A 24,258-nucleotide genomic window follows, 5' to 3' on the forward strand; every position below is an offset into this window, starting at 1 on the left:
CTCTCACTGTGGTTCGCTGGAGTCCCAAAGCTTTAGAAATGGCTTTATAACCTTTACCAGACTGATAGATCTCAATTACTTCTGTTCTCATTTGTTCCTGAATTTCTTTGGATCTTGGCATGATGTCTAGCTTTTGAGGTGCTTTTGGTCTACTTCTCTGTGTCAGGCAGTAATCAGGCCTGGGGGTGGCTACGGAAATTGAACTCGGGTGTGATACACCACAGTTAGGTTATTTTTTAACAAGGGGGCAATTACTTTTTCACACAGGGCCATGTAGGTTTGGATTTTTTTTCTCCCTAAATAATAAAAACCATCATTTAAAAACTTCATCTTGTGTTTACTTGTGTTATATTTGACTAATGGTTAAATGTGTTTGATGATCAGAAACATTTTGTGTGACAAACATGCAAAAGAATAAGAAATCAGGAAGGGGGCAAATAGTTTTTCACACCACTGTATATAATAATACTGTTTTAATAATATTTAGCACATTCAGTCTATCATTTGTCACAGAGAGAACCTTTTTTTCTTTTTTAGACTGATATTCTTGTTTTGAGCTGTGATTTAATCACAGATGCAGCCTTGCATGAAGTGGTTGACTTATTTCGTGCCCATGATGCTACCCTCTCTATGCTAATGAGTAGAGCTCATGAATTCACTGAGACGGTTCCTGGTCAAAAAGGAAAGAAGAAAACAGGTGAGAATGAACTTGTATGCTTTGTTCCAGTTTAGAAAGTGAAATATTCATGCACTGTGCTACGTAATTAGTATTGTTTTGAAGAGTTGAGTTTTGTGAGTGACATGTTGTCTGTTTATCATTCTAAAAATCAGATAATTTTCTGATTATCATTAAGAATCACAGAAAATATGACACAACTTGTGCCTTGCAATAACCAATCTTTTGCCAGGTGAAAGCTCATCAGGAATGCCACCAAGAGGCTAATTACAACCTTAACCTTCTAGTAAACAGCTGTAAATATATAATTATAAAGTTTTATAATTATTTCACATACTCTCTACAAGTCTTTGCTGTTGGTTAAAGAGGAAAACCACAAGCCATTTGTCGAAAACAAAAACATCTAAGCTCCTATGAATTTTGCAAGAAGACACTGTCAGTCTCCCAAAACCATGCGGGAAAGTGTCTTATCGTCTGATGAAATCACACTAGAAACTGGCCATATTTCCAAAAGACATGTTTGGTACAAAGCCAACACAGCTCATCATCCAAAGAACATGGCATAATGTCACCCAGATACTTCCAAGAATCTCTTTGATAAGACATGATACTTTAGGTGCCAGCCTACTCCCTCTGCCAGAAAGCTGAGATTAAAAAAGAAAAAAAAAAAAATCACCTGTAAGTACAATAACAGTCTGAAGCATATAGACAACTCAACCAGGAAATGGCATAAAAAAACAAAAATTAATGTAGACTGGATTATATTAAGTGGGTTTTAGACAATTATGCAGTCCAACTGCTTCAAGTAAGACTGATGTCTTGCATTTCATGTTTCTGAATTATGTGTCTTTCTAAATTACTGAACTGAAACTTAAAAGTTTTTGTATCAACATTTTTGATTTTGATGCAACTTGGTATATGAATTACACCTTCCTTCCAGAGCTCAGAAATTGTTCTTGTTTATTAAAACTAGGGGGCTTTGCTCCCTGCTCACTTCGCTTGCCAACCCCTTTCTCCCCCCACCTGTGCATTGCGTCATTGTGAAAAGGGGGGCTGAACGTACCCCAAGGAGACACGTCAGCTCCTCTTAAACAGAGATACAATTGGAAACAAATACATTTTTTTAACTCCTCTTTGCTCTATCAGCTGCTGGATTGCTGCTGCTGCCGCCATGCCGTGTGATCTGATCTTCGTTCACATACCAATTCAACCCCCCCACCAGTGCTTTGCGTTGTTGTGAAGAGTGTGGCTGAATGCACACCAAGGTGACATGGTCACTGTTCTGAAACCCCTCATAAACGGTGATACATTGGGAAACAAGCAACAGTTTTTTTTTTGTTTTTTTTTTTTACCCTATCTTTTCTTGATCAGCTACTGGCTTGCTGCTAGCTTGATGCTGCTGCTTTCGTTCTGTGTGATCTGCAGTTTGGGCGGCGTTTCGATCATTTAAAAGCCTGTACAGCACCTGTCCTTTTGTCCTCAAACACTATGCAATCTCTTTTCGCTTTTCTGTTATTTCACCAAGTAATATTTTACATTTGTTTGTGTTAATGTGATCTTTTCACTCATTTTTTGAGACTTTTGAATTTTCATGTGAAAGTGTTTCTCTTTAAAAGATCTCTCTTCAAAAGTGTCTCTCTTCAAAAGATCACGTCTCATCGCCGGAGAAAAGATCCAATACGTAATTTGAAAATTCAAAAACCAGAGACTCACAAGATTGTTAACCCAAAAGACCTTAAAGGACATGAAAATTATTTAAAGTGATGTTTCTAATAATTTGGATTATTACTAGCACTGATGAGGGGATTTAAATTAAGTTACTAATAATGACTTCAGGAAATGTCCCTAGCAACCCATAATTAACCTCCTTAGTATTGCATTTTATTCCAAAAAAACATGTAAAAAGCATTGCATTTTTTTTGGCATGAAAAATTACATTTTATTAAATTTTAAAAGTATAATAATGATGCAAATAATAATGATGAATGAAAATAATAATATGAAATGAACAATAATAACAGTAAGAATAATACTACTAATGATGCCAAAATAGTATATACAGTACACCCCCAAAATTCGCGGGGGTTACGCTCCTAGAGCACCCGCAAATTGTGAAAAACCACGAATTTTGGATGTGGTTTAAAAAAATGCCTATTTTCATAGTTTAAACCCTAAATATGCCCCCAAAACACTTTCATTTAATTTCAAACTCGGCTTAATACATTACCTAAAAATAAAGAATGTAAAGGTAAACCTGTATGCTGTACTGCTATGTCTCCCGCTTTGCTAGAATGTAAAATACAGATGTTACCGTTATATGTACTGTAATTCATGCAAGCACATTTTCATTGCCAGAAGCCTTAGACGGTGCTGCTTCTTTCGGCGGCATCCTGGGGCTTTACCCCTTAAACTGCCTCATACTTAGGGGTTAATGCATCCCTGTACACCAAATACTTTTTTTGCTGCACTTTAAGTAAACATCACAATTAACAAAGAAAAAGTGAAATTTTAATGGAATATTTTTTTTCATGCAAAGAGCATCACAATTACTGCAACACTGATCATTTTACACACTCCTAATGAACTGTAAAAACTATTTAAAAAAACTACTGGAACAATATGTACAAAGTGCAACTGATGCCATGGATGTAAATCACTGAGCCAACTGCGCTTGAAGTGGACACACGCAGAGGTAAGCGCTGACGCTGGCAGGCTAGTCTTAGTGCGGCTGCAGTACTGCATGGTGTCGCGCTTGGGTCACAGAAACACAGGAGATTGTAGAGACAGGAACTTTATTTAAACACTTCAAACAAACATGTCTCTTTCAGAAGTAAAACGAGCTCAATATGCAGTTAGTTATCAATTAAGCAATAGACAAATATCATAGGGGAGCACAACCCCCAACAGGAGCAGAGAATGTCTGGGGGAGGAGAGAGAATCAAAGCAATCAGCTAAAAAGGACAGGTGCTGTTCAGGCTTTTAAGTAAACGGAAAATACAAGAACACTCAGCTGGAGATGTATCACAGTTAATCAGCAGGAAGGAGAAATGAATAACGCTGTAGCAGTCCGGTGCCGCAAAGATTCCAACTTCGAGAAGACGGTGATTTATTTTTATGGTGGAGATTCCAGGGATGCATCCAGCCTTGACCCGACCAGCGTGCACTCACAAACAGAGACAAAAACAAAGCAAACTAGTAATCAAACAGCAAATAAAGAATGTAATGAAAGCAAATTAAATAAGAAAACAAAGACACCACCCTGTTCCCCTTATGGCGATTACACATTAAATACAACGACGGGTTCAGGAGTGCTCCTTTCTTTGCAGGATGGCCATGAATCCACTTGCAGTCTTCATGTACACAGGCAGACGGCAGACAATCCAGTCGTACAAAACAAACCAGGACAAAATGAATAAGTACAGGTAACCAAACAAAAGGCAGACAGACAGAAACTTGGTCCTTGCAAGTGTCCAAGCAGCAGCTTTTTTTTCATTTGGTCACCGGCCTCCTTTTTAAAAGCCGCATTGACACCCTTTGACCCCAACAGCCCCAGCACCCTCAGCAGAATACCAATCAGATCCACTGCAGGGACTGCTGGGAGTTGCAGTTTTAAATTCTATTGGCTACTTTCACCATCCCAAGCCGCGGTTCTCTCTACAGTACAGTATTGCCACGAAAAAAGGCATAAAAATTGCAGATGATATTTGCGATTTTCGCTAACAATTATTAGTTAGGTTCTAACGAAAAATCTGCGAATGATTGAGGCCTTGAACTCTGAACCGCGACTTTGCGGGTGTCTACTGTAATCTCAAATTTTGTCTCTTTAGCAGTAGTGTGGACAGTGGATGTGTGTCAACAATTTATTCTACAAGCTGACATGTAAAGTTTACATGAGATACAGTTTTGACAGCTTTTTGTTTGTATAACAGGAATGCATTCCAAATGTACTGTTCCACCAGATGATGAAATATCTTTTTGTACTATTTCTTTTGTTGCCACCACATGACGGGATAGAAAGTCAATTCTTGAACCACACAATTTACGCCGCCCATCATGCTATTGTGGTCAACCACAGCACAAGGCTTTGTAACCTGGTTGTTGTCTTTTGCCCCTACAGTGACTGTAGCTGCATTATATACCGTTCTAAGAAGACAAACATCTTTCTTGTCCTTCCATTTCAGTGCAAGCACTTTACGCACCTCACTGTAATTTAGCTCTGCCAAAGTCTTCAGGCATGCCACGAAGGTTAGGACGCACTGTTCCATATGCGTCAGTCTTTGCAGCAAGATATCAAACAGCTTTGATGAAGTAGAAAAATTGTTCATGGTTACACAGTAACCTTAATCCAATAGAGCATCTGTCAAAGTCAACACCAATGATGTAGCAACGCTGTACTGATTGTATTTCGGATCAAACATCGTCCCTTTCCCTGTGTACAGAACCGAATTCCAAATGTATCCTGTTTTAGATTCATAAAGCTTTATGCCAAATCTTGCCGTCTTTGAAGCAATGTACTGTATCCATGACAGTCTGCCCTTATAAGCCATGAGACTTTCATCAATTCTGACATAACGGTCCGGATTGTAAACACTCTGAAAGTTTACTGGAATCGAATGGTATAATTCCCAAATTTTCTTCATTTTGGGTGCTGGATGGTTATTCTCATAAAAGTTTTCATTGTTGGTAATGTACAGATATTTCATAATTAGTGAAAACCTACACTCAGACATAATTTTTCGAAAGAATGGCAGCACTGACAGCACTTTTACAGCCCAAGTTATTCTCAGTTCTAATGCTTACACAAGACGCATCTGTACAGTTGCCAGTGTTCTCCCTAGAAATTTTTTCCAGCCGAGTAGCATGAAAAAGTAGCCGGGTGGGGCGGGATGGGGAAATTTGATGGTGGGGAAAATTAAATGTGCACTATTTTTATTAGGTAATTATTATTAATTATTTTCCAAAGCTTAAAATGACTTCCTTTTTTACGGTTTGACACTTGTGCCAAAATGTTTATTAAATTTAAGAAGTATCCAATTCAGGATCCTGCAATCCTAACAAAAATTTTAAATAACAATTATGACATAAACCAAGAGGCACAAGTATTTTTGCTGTCAGGAAGAAAAGTGAAAACAGTGAAAAAAATTATGGGAAACCTAATGAAGAAAAATTAAGCAATATTCCCCAAAGCCAACTTGCATATGCAGAAGGTGTCTTCAGTTAAATATTTATTCTTCTTTTCTTCCTAGAGGCCCAGTTTTCTGCAGCTTTCCCATTATCAAAGTCCCTAGGATCTGGGCTCTCCAAGGAGATCAGCATGAGATTATTTAGCTTGCTTTGATTCATGCGATTTCTCAAGCATGTCTTGATGCTTTTAAGGGCAGAAAACTCTCTTTCACATTCAGCTGTGCTCACTGGGATCACTAGCCCAATCTGAGCTAGTTTGGCTAAATTTGGAAACGACTCTTTGAGCTCTGATGTCGTTGCCATTTTTAGTAAAATCTGTTTTGGACTGAAGCCTTTGTATGATTGACTTCTGATCATTTTTGATGCAACTGTCCATTCTTGCCTGCTACTTTCATATTTTAAAATTGGAGGGCTACCATTTTTGGAGTAACGATCAAAAAGAATTTCAGCAGACTCACTTGAATCGTGAGTTTCTGCATTGAAAACTTTTGAAAAGCTGGAAATAATTGGCATGTTTGGGAATCTTGCATCTAGGTGCTTGACAACTGCCTCTAGGTATTTATCATATATTGTAGTTTTGAATGACATTACATCACTCTGTGTATAAACAACGCGTAGATCTGACCATTCTTCTGCCAGACAATGATGAAGGCTTGGAAAATATCTCCCAGGAGTGTCTTTCAACTCCATGATGGACAATTTTGTGGCGAGCAAAATTGGCTCAATTTCGGTAAGATTGACATCTTCCCTTTGCCAAGCCTTAGATAAGTTGGACAGCAAAGGTAATACGTCTGAAAGCATCATCAGAGAGGAAACAAAATGATGTGTTTTAATGCATCTGCTTGATCCTTTAGCTGTGATGTCATTTCACTCAGTGGCCTCTCTTTCCAGCACAGCTGTGACACTCATCACACACCGTTGTAGTGACTGTACTGCAGAGTCATGAGACAGCCATCTAGTGTCACTGCCCATTTTCAGCTTAATATGGGGAATGTTCAGAATATTTTGAATTTCTGTTAAACCAGCCATCCTAACTAAAGAATTTTGGAAGAAATAGAATAGCTGCTTTAAGATGTCATTCAGTTTTGTTAAATAAGGTACAGCAGCTGCTGCTTGGGCACTTGCAAGGCCCAATCAGTGGTTTACACAGTGTCAGTTGACCAAGAGTCCAGATGTTTTATCTTTAAGCAGTTTTGCCACACCTTTCTGTTTCCCAATCATAACAGCCACTCCATCTGATCCTACTCCAACCAGATTATCAGTTTTCAAGCCTAGAGTGTCCATAGTCTCTCTCAGTGTGTTGGTTATAGTGTCCGCTTTGCAATCAATCATATTACAGGTTGATACAAAACTAATTCTCACCTCTTTAGTGACCTGGCAAATATATTTAACACTAGAATTACCAGAACATACGCAAAAACTCGTAAATCCGTCCCACCTTAAATCACTTCTTAAAATCGTTCACAGCTCTCCACCAGCGTCTTTTGTCATCTAAATGTGCTGATAAAAATCAGGCTGCAAGCAGCCGGCTATTTCATCCCCCCACCAACTTAGAATGTGCACAAACGTGCGAATGTTAATGCCACAAAAAGTGCATGCAGACATGTCTGTGCCAAATAAATAACATTTGACGTTTTGAAGAAATCATTTTATGACACAATTTACCTTTATTTATTATTTATTTCCTAAAGCCTAAAGTCACAAGTAGTGTGCAGAGGGCATGCTCAAAAAATACATGTGTAATGCCCCGAAAAGTGCCTGCTGACACTTTAGTATGCAAGCAGTGGTATGTGCATTCTTGCTCCGATGTAGAAGGGAGCTGAGTTTACCTCTGTTACAGCGCGTCTATGTGAAAACAGCAGCGTCAGATGCGGGGGTGGGGTGTGTTTGGGCTCGTGAACGCGGCTGAGATAATAAAACTGACTAAAAAAAAAAAAAACAAAGCTAACCTTTACAAGTATCATAAATCACACCGGCTGTTACAGACTGAAATCAAATGTATGTTTTTATTCTAAAATAGTAAAACTAAGAGCAGTTTACTTCTCAAAACGGAGTGGTACAGGATCGAACTCGCGACCTTTTGATTCCCAGTCGGCGGCTGATTCTTTTGCGCTACGGAGGCAGTCATAATAAACAGGTGTCAATGTTAAGGCGGCTTTTTGTTTCTGCAGTTATATTTTTAAATAAGCGCAATTGCTGTGTTAGATTTGTAGCTTTTGTGAAAGTATTTGTGTGATACTTCAGGCTTCATACATTATATAGTTTATGCCTACATTTTGTCATCTACTAGTAGAATATAAAAAAGAAGCGATTTAAGGTGGGACTGATTTACGAATTTTTTCGTAGACTCTGGTAATTCTAGTGTTAATGTAAATAATTAATTGTTTTACAACTCAGATTATTGTGGTTCCATCACACAGAATACTGAAAAACAAATTTAAGCGTGTATATTTTTCAGTATGTTAGACTTTATTTCTGATGCTAAGACATCCAGCAGCTCTTGCATTATTCTTTCAGCAGTGTAATGTGCATTTTATCAACATTGAGATGTTGTAAAAAGGAACAACCTATTTCTTTACAGTGTTCCAATAGCTTTTCAAACAACGTTGTATGTGGCAACTCATTTTTTCCCAACCAATGCATGGATCTTTATGTTCCCACAAAGGCATCTCTCTGTAAGTTATTTAACACAGATACAGATCTTTCAATTTGACCGATTCTAGTTGCTCTAGTACACGCTTTCCTAAAAGGTCAGCAGAAGACTCAATGTGCGTTTTACTTTTTTCATGGTCCAGCAAGCTTTCTTTTCGAATTTTTGTGTATGGCACATTTACCCAAATTAACTCCCTCCTTGGGGGGTGTTTGTTTGAATATTTCATGCACAATGAGCACCACATACCATGTTCTTTGACCATTAGCTAATCAAAATCTTTAAACCATTGTTTGTTTATGCTGGATAAGCAGTGCTTAGATTTATCAATTGTGTGCTGAAGAGATTTCCCCTGATGGACCAGCTTCTGCAATGTGCTTGTCTGAAATTGCCACATCAGGAGTTGACGCCACACCTTCATTAATTTGTGGCGTCTCTTTTCTGAAATAACTGAGCAGTGTTGTTTTCTGAACACTTTTTTTACTAATGTTGGTAAAATATTTGGAAAAAATATTATAAGTACCTATGAATAAGTCTTTTGAGTGGGAAAATGGGAGCCTGTTGGATATTCAATGCACACTTGCACTACGACAGGGCAAGATAAAACAAAAAAAGAAATGGCAGATGGGCCACTTTAACAAAACCCTCAGCAATTCAGTGTGACAAAACTTTTGCTCAGGACACAGTGTGTGCTGCAAGGTTTTCTGCACACTTTTTGCAATATGAACGTAGGTCCAAATATGAGCAAACATAATAACGGCGGATGGGGTCACTTTAACAAAATCCTTAGTAATGCAGAAAAAAAAAAAAACCTTTTCCTCTGGAAACAGTGTGTGCTGCAACGATTTCTGCGCACTTGCAATATAGACGCAGGTCCGAATATGAGCAAATATAAGAACGGCAGATGGGGTCACTTTAATAAAACCCTCAGTATGAGCAAATATAAAAACAGTATAGGGAGTGACTTTAACAGGAACCACAGTGAGTGCTACAAGGAGTTTTGCACACAGAACACACCTAATGCTTAAACAACTGTATATATATATATATATATATACCCACACACCAGTAACGGCGTCCTGCACAATAATGTGCAGTGAATGCACTTGACTTGGGCATTCCTAGTTTTCATGCTCTTCCTCTGTCTCTGTTTAGCATTTATTTGCTCAGAGGTCGATGCGCTTGCTGTTTCCTGAGCAGCTCTTCTTTTCTCCACCCTAGCGGCCTGCTGCTTCTCTTCTTTTCGTGTTAAAACTGTTTAAGTTTTTGTGTTGCAATTACTTAGTACGTTTTCTTTAATTTTTCACTTAAGCTGGCACTTAAGTCTTCAATCTGCCTCAAGAATGATTAGCGAAGGTGGTAGGGAATGAAAACGGCACCCATACGCATATACAGTATATATTGGTTTGCTGTGTACTGAACAAGAATATGGACTGCACTGACACTGAGAACAGAGATGTCACTTCCTGATGCCCTTTTTCTGATATCTGACAGGTTGTTCCACTAGTCTTTTTTTTTTTTATTTTATCAGTCCTCTTCTCGCCCACCTACCGCCACATCCTTTTTGCTTGCGAACTGCCGCTCCATCCCCGCTATTAGCATGTACAGCCCCCTCTCGAAAGCCCACCTCCCCATACTCTTTGCTTTTGAACTCCGCTGTGCCTCATCCCCGCTATTAGCTTGTTCAGCATTGAGTGATCAGCAATACTGTATCCCGCTCTGCTCCTCTCCCACTTGTGATCATGCTTCGAAAGTATTTGCCCACCTGCCTGCTCGTCCCTTGCCTTCTCTGCAGATCATTAATCTGCCTGTGCAATGTCATGCAAGATGAGAGCCGGGCGCTCAACTAAATTAGACGCTTGGAAGAACACTGTATATATATATATTTATGGCTATAGTCCTTTTTGATTTAAACCAATGCTCCTGCCAAGAGACATTAAACAAGCCCTATTAATAAACTGAAGAATATCTTTTAACATCTGGAGAAAGCTGAAAATTGAATCAATAATTTGTTTAGAGATTGAAGCAGTGCAGTTAACATAATTTACCCATATCCAGATACAGAACTTGATAGCACAGTGTACAGTTAAAGGAAAACTTAAACAAAATATATTTTGTTTAAATGTTAATTACCTCTTTTGCTTTATAGTAATGGCTGAGAAAAAAATTGTAACTCATGATTTTATTCAGAACGAGAGAAAATATGTTTTATCATATAATGAAATGAGATAACAGCAAACTCTGTGAAAATAGTCAATGTAGAAAAAGAAATGAAATTCTCATGTTACTCATATCACATAATCCACATGTGTACTATCCAGTGGAATACTCTTAACATACTCTCGAAAAAGCAACGTGCTTTGTAAACAGTACAGACACATTCATACTAGGGCTGTGCGATGTATTAAAAGTTCACACTATTTCAAAGCATCGTCGATATATGGTTGGGTGATGGAGAGGTGGTTATGGATTACAAATAATTAGCTGCTGTACCTGTGTACCATGGATGTACTCAGTATGCATTACAGAAAAAAATAGTACTTTGTTCTGTTTCATTGTGGCATGTTAGCACATACAACATGCTACTAAAAAACATAATGTTGCTGGTAAGTTTTGTTAGCCTGGGAATCTGTGACTCATAGTACTTTAGATTGAGCGTTTATTTTGAGGATAGTGCGCCATATAAAGAGCAAGAAAACATGCACACTTGGTGCTTGTGAGTACTGCAGTGCTGCAGTGCCATAAATATACATGCACTCTTCTCATACAAACTTTATGTATGATGTGCCGAATAGACTACATCTTTTCACCCACAGGTCACTCCTGCTCCTCGATGATGAGCATTGCCCCCTCATTGGCAGAGTTTTAATATATACTGCATTAAACACTATTCCTCCTGTCTCTGTGACACAAATTTAACTGGTTGCTTAGTGTCAAAGTTTTGCAACTGTTTTTACGAAGGGAAAGAAATTCAATTTTGCTCAAATTGCTTGCTCAATAATGGCTGCTCTGGCTGTAATTGCAACTCTTAGTCATACGTTATACACCTAAGCAACTGTTTTGGCATGGCACAAGCTGGTGTTCTGCTCCATCCTTGCTATTTGCAGAATACTTACTGCCCTTTGTGCACTGCAGAAACTGTTAAACAAACATGGCTCTGATCTTCTGACCATAAATAACTGCAGTTCAATTTCTAACCCCATTCTCTCTTTATATCACTTATATGAGCTCCACTTTCGCATTTAAGTTAATAAGTTTAATAAGTTCAAACAACGTTAGTTCAGACGTCTGTTCTTTACAATAAAGTGCAGATAATGAAGCTGTGAGGTAGTTTATACTGTAACGTAAATACTGTTAGTTCAGCATATACTTATTGAGTGGCGCTTACAGAATTTCTTTCCTCTTCCATTCGCTTCCAGATTTTTTCTGTTTCTGTGTGAGTGGCATGCACACGCACCTTCCCTGGAGTTTTGCCTAACTTGCACTGGGGATCTAAGCATCTGTCAAATGAGTAAAAGAGGAAAATTTACAAAATATACAAGTTACTGCTCCCAAGGTAAATTTGAAAGAGTAAACTAATTCAAAGTTGAAGTCGCTTGGAATGTTCCTCTGTTTTAAAATAAACAAATTTGCCAATGCTTTTTAATTTTTTGTGAGATGTGTTGAAGATATCTCAGTGAAAACTGACTCTGTCTTGACAAATTTCCTTGAAATGTACAGTAAGTGTTCCAGATTTCAGCAAAATTGGTCTACTGGCAGTGAGTTCTTTAATGCACATAGACAGACAGACAGATATGGCTGTCGCAATTAGTGCTTTGCGCATTATATACAAACGTACCTAAAAGTGGATGACTGAACACAAAACCAGTATTGTAAAATGTCTAATGATGAAAACATGTGGTCTGAATTATAAAGGTCAGTCCATAAACATCAACCTAAGGACATCAAGCTTCTTGACAATTCATGTATAGTGGGATGATCCAGGATTTCCTGTGTTTTCCTGTTTTTTATGAGCATTATATGAAAAGTGTTTGTGTTGTTTGTAATTACTGTTTTGGCGATGTATACACCAAGTATAGGCCATAGTCCAAGTAATGTTGACACCATTGTTTCAAAGATAAAATCGTATGATACACATAAAAAAGTGTTTTCAATAAATTAAATTAGAGAAGAAGTCTCTTGTTTTCTATTTGTAGCATAAAATCTAAAAATCATTTTTCTGTTTATTTTATGTGACTTTCTTGCTTATCTGTGACAAGGGTATAAGTAATTCCTGACCTAACTTTGTGTATATGTATATGTGAATTGTAGAAGGAAATACCTAGCTGAACTGGAAATGCAAAAATTTCAGATCATCAACAGGCATGTAATTTAGGACTTTAATTAATACAAAATGAAAATAGAATTCACAGAGGAAGAAACAAAAATATTTTGGAAATTGACTGGATAGGTGTTGCTTATCCCTTTCTATATAGTGGAGTTGCTCTTCTACCTACTCACTGACTAAAATGTACTACAGTCATCCTTTCCTTTCTTCTTCTAGTTCAATACCTCTAGCTGGGAGGAACTCAGTAAATCCTTTCTCAGGGTTACTTCTGGAAGTCTGCCATAGCCCACTACTGATAAAGAATTACCCGTTAATTGCATCCCCTGATGTTGCCGTAACCATGAATGTCTTTTAAAAGACCTGGCCTCCAAGGCAGTTTTGACACAGTTGGGAACCACTTGCTGCCAAGTACTTTAATGGAGGAATTTCACTGTCCTACCTGCCTGTGTGCCCTCTGTCTTTGTCTTAAAGCCAAGCTACAGTCCTTCTCTCTTACATTAGCAGAAAGTCCTTATTTCATGTTTGTCCCACTTGCAGCTCTCTAGCTTTCTGAGGAAATCTTTAAACTTCTGCACAGTTAGCTACATGCTCTCCTCTGGCATACTCTTAACACTTGCTGCCTGAGAATTACTGCCCTTGTTTTACTTATACAGGTGTGCATTTGTAATGGCAGGCCATTCAGTTAAGTTTTACTTTTAATTGTTTTGACTGGAAATCCTCTCTTAGGGTTCCAGCCATACTCCATGGAGTGGAACAGTCTGTTACTTGTTACATATCAATAGAGTAATAGTTTTTGTTTTATGCATAGTAGTGTATCATGAGTCATTTTAATTTTATAATTACAATTTATATTTTGCACAGGTGAACAGAGGGACTTTGTTGGGGTTGATAGTTCTGGAAAGAGACTACTATTTATGGCAAATGAAGCAGATTTGGAAGAAGAGCTTATTATCAAAAAAAAAGTCATGAACAAGTAGGTTTCCTTTACAAATCTCTGAAAGAGAATCTTGTTTAGTAAGTTATTTTGGCAGTGTGTTGAGAGTGTGTAAAATAGTCACATAAAGTCTTCTTTAATATAGTTGCGGTGTTTTATCCATTTCTTATAAAGCATTTTCCTTAAATGGCCTAACAAGCAATGGGTAGTATAAGTAAGTAGTTATTAGCTTGACATTCATTTTTTTTTTTCCTAGGAGAGTGAGTTTTTTAGTAATGAGATTATTTGAACTACTATCCAAACCAGGAATGTTCTCAACCTATATATTTCTTATTGTACCACGAAAATGTTTCAAGGTACTGTTTAAATTGTTAAAGCACTAAACAGTTATTAGGTGAAACTGAAGGTAATATTTGTTTATTTACACATCCCTCCCTCCCATAACGTGTTGCAGGTGTTATTAACAAGATATTACAGATAACTTTACACATGTATGTCTTTTAATTGTTTGTATGTACTCCTTATGTTTTTTAAATAATCCGTTTTTAATGTATGACAAATAATTTGGTTTATATGGAATAAAAATTAAAAAGCCTAAAATGTCAATATTTTTAATTTGTTAAAAAATGTATAGCTCAGTGCTTTAGTTTTCAATGTTGCAAAGAGGGGAATTCCACATGCCCCCACAACCCCCCCATGATATTGTATTGGCTTTGGGGGATTTCTAGTATAGGATCTATAGACAGTGATATTATAACCTAGCCAAAGGGGATTATCATAGTGGACTACCAACTGATTTTATCTTACCATCGGCATTCACTAAACTTATTCACTTATAGTTTATGTCAATTAACTAAAAAATAAACACCAATTAAAACCAGTACTAAAAGATTTATTTTAATTTACAAAAACTATTTAAAACTGTTTTTTAACAGTACACTTTTCAAATCAGGTTTGTCAGATTTGAGACATTTGCTGTTGAGAGATGTTATCGTATGGAGGAAGCATTATCTAATTACTAGCTAAATACCTGCGCTTCGCAGTGGAGAAGTCGTGTGTTAAAGAAGTTATGAAAAAGAAAATGAAACATTTTAAAAACAACGTAACATGATTGTCAAAGTAATTGTTTTGTCACTGTTATGAGTGTTGCTGTCATCAAGGAATTGATTATCATTATTTCTTTCAATCAGGTTCGTATTTGGAGGACGTGTTATGTTCAAGTTACATTCCGTGTTTGTCAACCGTTGTAAAGATAACAGGTTTCATTCATCGAAGTGTTCACTACCCAAATCGCTATGCGAGTATTTAGCGGCAGCCTCTCTATATTAAGTTGTGGATTTGCCTGCGAGTATTTAGTGACAGTGTGTCTATTAACTTGTGGATTTTTCTGCGAGTATTTGACGGCAGCTTCACAAAGTTGTTTTCGTCTAGCTGCATCAGAAAATGTACCACAACGTCTGACACGCCTCCTTTTTACTGTTTTCTCACAGCTTCTTTTGCTGCTGTCATAATCGGTTTGAGTCTACATATATATATATATATATATATATATATATATATATATATATATATATATATATATATATATATATATATATATATATATATATATATTAGACATTAAGCCCGTTACAGTAACGGGCGCTAGAACAGTAGTGCATAAACATTAATAGGAACAGTCTATATTAAATGGCAAGGGACCTTGTATGTAGTTGTAATATACATCACTTATTGTGTGCCTTTAATTTTCTCTCTCAGTAATAGTGGTTTGTATTTCCGTAAAATGCCTGTAATTTTGTATGACAGTAATACAGTGGAACCTCGGCTCACGACCATAATTCGTTCCAAAACTCTGGTTCTAACCCGATTTGGTCGTGAACCGAAGTAATTTCCCCCATAGGATTGTATGTAAATACAATTAATCCATTCCAGACCGTATGAACTGTATGTAAATCTATATTTTTTTACGTTTTTAAGCACAAATATAGTTAATTATAACACTTAATGCACAGCATAATAGTAAACTAAATGTAAAAACATTGAATAACACTAAGAAAACCTTGAACAACAAAAATAACTAACACTGCAAGAGTTCGCTAAAAACACTTTTTTTTAATGAGTTTTAAGTACAGGGAAAAAAATGAACATTTGAAAATCTAATAAACAACAAAGAAAAGTAACATTGCAACAATGCACGCGCACGCCTGTGTGTGTGCGTCACACCCGCCTGTGTGTGTGTGTAAGGCCCCACGACGCCTGTGTGTGTGTGCGTCCCACGCACGCCTGTGTGTGTGTGTGTGCGTCCCACACGTGCCTGTGTGTGTGTGTGTGTCACGTGTGTGTGTGCGTGCGCATGTCTGTCTTTCATGCGCCTGTGTGTGTGTCTGCACAGGGAATGCACAGGCAGAGACTGAACACGTGCCGTGTGACCCTGCGCATGCACACTTCACCAGAAGACACACACACACGGACACCTGGACGCACACAGGGGTTTTATTAAAGAGGATATATATATACATACATATATACATATATATACAAATATATACATATATCTATATACATATCTACATATATACACATATATATACACCTATCTACATTATATATACACACACATACATACACACACACACACAGATATATATATATATATATCTATATATATATATATATATATCTATACTAATAAAAGGCAAAGCCCTCACTCACTCACTCACTCACTCACTCACTCACTCATCACTAATTCTCCAACTTCCCGTGTGGGTGGAAGGCAGAAATTTGGCAGGTTCATTCCTTACAGCTTCCTTACAAAAGTTGGGCAGGTTTTATATCGAAATTCTACGCGTAATGGTCATAACTGGAAGCAGTTTTCTCCATTTACTGTAATGGAGATGAGCTTGAACGCCGTGGGGCGGAGTTTCGTGACATCATCACGCCTCCCACGTAATCACGCAGTACATAGAAAACCAGGAAGACCTCAAAAAAGCGCTTAAGAAAACATGCATTATATAATTGAGAAGGCAGCGAAACAATAAGAAGCGAGCGAGTGACATATACAACCATATTCATGAGTTCTGCTACTTCGGAAACAAAGCACGATGTAAACCTACACTTTAAATTAAGTTCATAGACAGGCTGCGCTGGCGTTGTAATTTAGTGCCCACCCATATAAGGCCGTCCGTCAGCGGCAATCCAATAGCAAACTGCCACGGGTAAATATTCACGGGTGAAGGACTGTGCTTATGGAGAGGAAGATGAGATGGTCAGGGTGGTGTTTGGCACAAACTCAGCGAAACTGCGAGAGAAAGTTTTAAGTGCCAGGACTAAGGTAACATTAAATACAGCCATGGACATAGCACGAGATGGCACCAGCACAGCTGGGAACCTTCGATGCATGTACACCGAGCAGCTCACGTGAACTGACGCAGTGCACAGATAAAAAGCAACAGTTCCAAAGAGCGCTGAACAAAAACCGAATTACACAATTGAAAAGGCAGCAAAAAATATGAAGCGTCTGATAAGCATATTCATAAATCCAGCTACTGCGGAAACAAAGCACACGGTGGAAAAAGTCAATGTCCCGCTAAAGGAAGACAGTGTAAAAAACCCGTGCATGCAGTGTGTCAGGTCTCAGATAAAGAAGAAGACGAGCTGTTTATTGATGCAGTAAGAAACGAATCGATGAATGAAACCTGTCATCTTTACAACGATTGACAAACGGAATGTAACTTGAACACAACACATCCTACAAATACGAACCTGATTGAAAGAAATAATGATAATCAAATCCTTGATGACATCAACACTCAGTAACACTCACAAAACAAATACTGTATATTGACAGTCATGTTACGTTATTTTTAAAATGTTCCCTTTTCTTTTCTACCTTTTTAACACACTACTTCTCTCGCTGATACGCGGTATATATATATGTATATATATATACCGATCTACATACTCGAATAATGGATACTTTATTCGCCATCAATGATTGTTTTGGTAAAGCCATACTCAGTGTATTCATTAGATGAACGGTAAAAAGTAAGAGCGAGGGAGGATGACTCATTGAGGCATGCAGGCTGTAGTGCGTCAACTCTATCTGAATTGCGATCACATTTGAAAAATATATCTTTTCAAGTTCTATTTAGTCCATATGTGTCAAACTCAAGGGCCGGGGCCACATCCGCCCGTGTGTAATTATATCCGCCCGAGATCATTTTATATACTGTATTATTGTTATTAATGGCCGGGTATATGAAGCGCTGGTAACACAATAAACTACAGATCCCATAATGCAGCGCTTCAGCTGCCTTGCCGAACACTAACCGCGTTATAGAGTTATTGCGCACTGAGTTTGCACGGCGCTTTGGTGACTTTGAAGAACAAAAAAAGTCCGTCTACATGCGGCTCGAACCTTGTGCATGTTTGGTAGCACATATCTGTGTGAGAAGCTCTTCTCAGTGATAAAGACTAACAAAACAGCACACAGGAGTCGCCTCACTGATGAGCACCTGCAATCCATCCTGAGAATCTCCACAACACAGAACCTCACACCAAACAGAAACGAACTTGTGGCCAAAAAGATGCCAGGCGTCCAGCTCTAAAATGACATATGAGCAAAGACAACTGAATGATTTGATTTGTTATTGCACGTAAGAGCGGGAGTCAACCGTTTTAACAAACAGCGTATTGCACTGATACTGAAATAGCTGTGTGTGTATTTATGTAGATATGTATGTATATGTATATATATGTTTATATATGTGTGTGTGTATGTATGTATGTATATATATATATATATGTATTTGTGTGTATATATGTGTGTGTATGTATGTATGTGTATGTATATATGTGTGTGTATATATATATATATATATATATATATATATATATATATATATATATATGACAACAACACTTATCACTCACAACAGTGACAAAACAATTACATTGACAATCAGGTTACGTTATTTTCAAAATGTTTCGTTTTCTTTTCATTGCTTCTTTAACACACTACTTCTCCGCTGCGAAGTGCGGGTATTTTGCTAGTATACTGTATATATATATATATATATATAATATATATATATATAAACTGCTCAAAAAAATTAAAGGAACACTTTGAAAACACATCAGATCTCAATGGGAAAAAGAAATCCTCCTGGATATCTATACCGATATAGACTGGGTAATGTGTTAGGATGCGAAAGGATGCCACATCGTTTGATGGAAATGAAAATGATCAACCTACAGAGCCCTGAATTCAAAGACGCCCCAAAAATCAGAGTGAAAAAATTATGTGGCAGGCTAGTCCATTTTGCCAAAATTAAATTGCAGCAACTCAAAATTGTACGCAGCACTTTGTATGGCCCCTGTGTTCTTGTATACATGCCTGACAACATCGGTGCATGCTTCTAAGACAGATGGTGTTGTGGGGGATCTCCTCCAAGATCTGGACCAGGGCATCACTGAGCTCCTGGACAGTCTGAGGTGCAACCTGGTGGCATTGGATGGACCAAAACATAATGTCCCAGAGGTGTTCTATTGGATTTAGGTCAGGAAAGTGTGGTGGCCAGTCAATGGTATCAATTCCTTCATCCTCCAGGAACTGCCTGCATACTCTCACCACATGAGGCCAGGAATTGTCATGCACCAGGAGCCACTGTACCAGCATAGGGTCTGACAATGGTTCCAAGGATTTTATCCTGATACCTAATGGCAGCCAAGGTGCCTTTGTCAAGCCTGTAGCGGTCTGTGTGACCCTCCATGGATATGCCTCCCCAGACAATCATTAACCCACCACCAAACTGCTCATGCTGAATGATGTTACAGGCAGCATAATGTTCTCCATGGCTACTCCAGACCCTTTCACTTCTGTCACGTGCTTAGGGTGAACCTGCTCTCATCTGTAAAAAGCACAGGGCACCAGTGGTCCATCTGCCAATTCTGGTATTCTATGTCAAATGCCAATCGAGCTGCATGCTCCTGGGCAGTGAGCTCAGGGCCCATTAGAGGACATGGGGCCCTTGGGTCACCCTCATGAAGTCTTTCTGGTTGTTTGGTCAGAGACATTCACACCAGTGGCCTGCTGGAGGTCATTTTGTAGGGCTCTGGCAGTGCTCATCCTGTTCCTCCTTGCCCAAAGGAGCAGATACTGGTCCTGCTGATGGGTTATGGACCTTCTATGGCTCTCTCCAGCTCTCCTAGAGTAACTGCTTGTCTCCTAGAATCTCCTCCATGCCCTTAAGACTGTGCAGGGAGACACAGCAAACCTTCAGGCAATGACACGTATTGATGTGCCATCCTGGAGAAGTTGGACTACCTGTGCTACCAGTGCAGTAGTGACACTGACTGTAGCCAAATGCAAAACTAGTGAAGAAACAGAAAAGATGAGGAGGGAAAAATGTCAGTGGCCTCCACCTGTTAAACCATTCCTGTTTTGGGGGTCATCTCATTGTTGCCCCTCTAGTGCATCTGTTGTTAATTTCATTAACACCACAGCAGCTGAAACTGATTAACAACCCCCTCTGCTACTTAACTGACCAGATTAATATCCCATAAGTTTCATTGACGTTATGCTATACTCTGATTAAAAAGTGTTCCTGAGTGCAAGGGAAAAAAAAAATGTAGTCTATAAGTTATTAAACAGTAAAACATTAACGTTTTAAAAAGTAAAAATACATTGAGCACTACTGGAGTGGTTTCAGGTAAACTACATTTTAAAGACAGTATAACACAACAGGTAAGTAGTACTAACAGCAGCTAAAATGTACTGTATATGGATTATCTCTCGGTAATAGATCCCTTTTGAAAGGCGCTACACGACAGCTGTGGTATAGAAATGACATTTTCTATGTGAACGTCCACATTTCTGCCTGTGGTAATGTGCCTTACCGGCATTACCAGCAATTAAAGAAAATTACTTTTATGTCCTCTGCAGTGTTAAGAGAGAAAGGCTTTGGTTTGGGATAAAAAGAAAAAAGGTGTAAAGAAAGGAAACTTGCCTTTTTGTTTTATATAGTGTAGAGAGATATCTTCGCTGACGATATGAGCGCCTTTTGGGGACCATCGCGGTGGGCCTGGTGTAGACTGGTGAGACGTCCCTGCCATTAACCGGCCGGGATGGCACTGTCGGTCCTCCACTCCTGTGCATGTCTTCATAATCCGACCTGACGACCTCATAATCGTATACGTGCAAAAGAAAGTGCGAAGCGCCTTAATACTAGTTTGCTGTGGTCTAGAAAAGGGATCCCGTGTTTGCAGTTGTCTAGGCTATAGCTCAGGGAAAGGAGGAAAAAATTTAAAGTGTTTACTTTATATGGGCAGGCACTTAATTATGTGGGAGGCGTGATGACGTGAGATGCAACTCCGTCTCCCACAGCCATCGAGCTGCAGTCAATTACAGTATATGGACGAAAAAATAGGTTCCAGTTATGACCATTACGCGTAGAATTTCTAAATGAAACCTGCTCAACTTTTGTAAGTAAGCTTTAAGGAATGAGCCTGCCAAATGTCAGCCTTCTACCTACACAAGAAGTTGGATAATTAGTGATGAGTCAGTCAGTCAGTGAGGGGTTTGCCTTTTATTAGTATAGATTAATGCTTACAGATGAGTTATATCTAACAGACAATTTCAAACTCATGATGCTTTATATTTCCAAGCATTTTCCCCCTTTTGTTTTTTACATTTGTCCCAGTTTTAAGGCCACTTTTGTGAATGAATGTATTATTTTTACTAAATCAAACTTGTCCATTAACCAATAAGGTTATTATTTCATAATTTCTGTAAAACAGCCTTTGCTATCCTATGTGCTATGCCAGTGTACTAATCCAGAGTTTGTCACTGAATTAGGCAGCAATAACACTGCACAACAATTTTTTTTAAAAGTCTTGCTTCCTGAAAGGTTTTTGCTGATTGTGACAGGTACCTACTGGGTATGCACAAATATAGTTTTGGTTTTACTGCATCACATAGGAACTCTGAGACACAGACATTTATATGTTTACTGACAATAACGTATTTAGTCACATTTATGTTTCGCATAAGCTATTAAATTCAACAGAATTGAAAGTGTTTTCTTTTGTATTCAGTGTCTGGTGCATCACGTTGCAGCATCCAACAGTAGTCAGCAAGCATTGACAGATTCCAGTTGCCCTGGTATTGTTTCTCCGTCGTAGCAATGTCCTGGTGAAACCTTTCACCGTGTCCGTCACTGACAGCACAGGAGATTTGCGGGGAAGAAGTCCAAGTGTGAGTGGAGGAATTGAATCTTGAGTGACATGTTGCACTTCATTGTCTTGTATGCTTTGAGGAGTTTGTCTACCAGCTGAATGTAGTTTGGGGCTCTGTAATTGCTCTGAAAATTGTCAACAACGTCTTTGAAGGCTTTCCAGGCAATTTTATTCCGGACCAACTAACAGATTTTGAAACTGCTTGTCACTCATAACATGTCTGATCTGGGGGCCAACAAAAATGCCCTCTTTGATGTTGGTGTCAGTTATTCTTGGGAACATCTGTCTTAAATAATGAAAACCTTTGCCTTCCTTGTTCAGTGTTTTCACGAAATTCTTCATGAATCCCAGTTTTATGTGAAGAGGAGGCAAAAATATCTTTGCCTGGGTCGACAAGTGATTCATGTGCCACATTTTTCTGTCCTTGAACTAACTTTTTAGGGAGTGGCCAGTTCTGTCAAGAATAGTGCGACTCTTTGGCAAGGCTGTCCCATTCACAGATAAAACAACAGTACTTTGTATAGCCGAGCTATAGTTCTAGTAACAGGGAAACGACTTTAAGATCTCCACAGATATTCCAATTGTACTGGACATGCTTCAGCAACAGTTCCATATTCTAATACGTTTCTTTCATGTGTGCTGCATAGCCAACAGGTACTGAAGGATAAACATTGCCATTGTGTAGCAGAGCAGCTTTCAGGCTCATTCAATTCAGACTGTGTTATCAGATGTGGATCGCCTAAGGAGCATGGTTAAAAATCCGGGTCAATGTCACTGTCAATACCCTGCAGTGCAGTTTCTTCATCTGGTTTGTCTAAGTTCCAGTCCTCTGGCGGTTTCGGAAGTGGAAGACTGTTGTCATGTGGCACAGGTCTCATTGCTGAAGGCAGATTAGGGTATTCAATTGACTTCTTGTTTTTGGCAGAGAAACCAGACACATTATTCAAACAGAAGTAACAGTCCGTTACATGGTCTTTCTGTTCTCGCCATATCATCGGAACAGCAAATGGCATTGTCTTTTGAGTACCTCTGAGCCAGGCTCTCAGACTGACAGCACATGTCGCACAGCAAATGTGAGGCACCGATTCCTTGTCTTGATCACTAGTTTTGCAGCTGAAATACAGATGATAAGCTTTCTTCATAAGAGCAGTCATCCAGTGTTTCTGAGGCACAAGTGTATATTTGCTACAGATATAGCAGAATGTATCACTACTGTTACGACATTGAGGAGACATATTGCCCGACACCAAAATGTCTATAGCATCAAGCTTACTTACTGTTATATTGCTACAGATACTATACTTTACTATACTGATACTATACATACACACTGCCTATAAACAAAATGAGCAGGATCAGTGTATGCAAGCCATCTTTATAGCATGCCGAGACAGCGTCAAGCTCCTTCAGACCTGCCCAGGCATGCCCAGGATGTCAACTTCCACAAAACAGCTTCCAACCTGGCCTGTTTCCATGCCTGGACATGCATTAATAAGTCACTTATGGGAGCGAAAATGTTTGGATAGAAATATAAGAAAAAATGATGACAAAACTGAAACGGTATGAGATGGGTAAATTTTGATATGATATTTGTGATCAGCACCCAAAAATCTATAAGAAACACCCAACAGTGTTCAAGAAGTGAAAACTTTGTTGTGCAGTGTAATTACTCATAACTGGAAGCTACGATACATCCCATTCACTCACATAATATCTAAATATGTGTTGCTTGTGATTTCACAATGTTTGGAACATTTTAGTTCGAATTTAGAATAACTCCATGTAATGGGCTAGAATTCAGTATTCTAGAGAAAATTTCATTTCTGTATGTTGCTTAGTGTAATGGGCTATAAACCAGTGTTTTAAAGAAAAGGCAGAATTTCTGGAAAATTCTGCTACAGGTCATTGTTGATGGCTATCTACAGGACATAAATATTTACCTGTCTTGCTAAAGAGTCACCTGCTTTGAATAGTCAGACTCCTTTGATTTAGTATCTCATCTACACACAATGTGGGGATACAGAACTGTCTGCTTCCTTGGAAAATTAACGAGTTCCGGGGGTATTGGTTTCTAGTCAAGTACTCAAAGTAAATGTGTTTATGCTATTTGTTATGCAGAGGAAATTGGCTTGCACCATTGTTTCACTGATTACCATGTTAATGTATGCAGAAATTGAAGCATTTATTTATTTCTGGGTAAAGGAGAATAAAGAAGAACAGAGAAGTATGGTCTGATTCTCAGGACTGCTGCC

The 24,258-nt window shown here is 38.4% G+C and overlaps 1 protein-coding gene across 1 annotated transcript in view; it reads left to right on the forward strand.

Moving 5' to 3' along the window:
- Window positions 1–24,258, forward strand: part of eif2b3 (eukaryotic translation initiation factor 2B, subunit 3 gamma) — a 156,405-nt gene that overhangs the window by 58,434 nt on the left and 73,713 nt on the right. The window contains exons 4-5 of the mRNA XM_039734885.1: window positions 538–697; window positions 13,699–13,810. Of these exons, the coding sequence (XP_039590819.1) occupies window positions 538–697; window positions 13,699–13,810 (272 nt within the window). The remainder of the gene's footprint in view (window positions 1–537; window positions 698–13,698; window positions 13,811–24,258) is intronic.

The sequence above is a fragment of the Polypterus senegalus genome, chromosome 14 (genome assembly GCF_016835505.1).
Source record: "Polypterus senegalus isolate Bchr_013 chromosome 14, ASM1683550v1, whole genome shotgun sequence".
NCBI classification, from domain to species: domain Eukaryota; kingdom Metazoa; phylum Chordata; class Cladistia; order Polypteriformes; family Polypteridae; genus Polypterus; species Polypterus senegalus.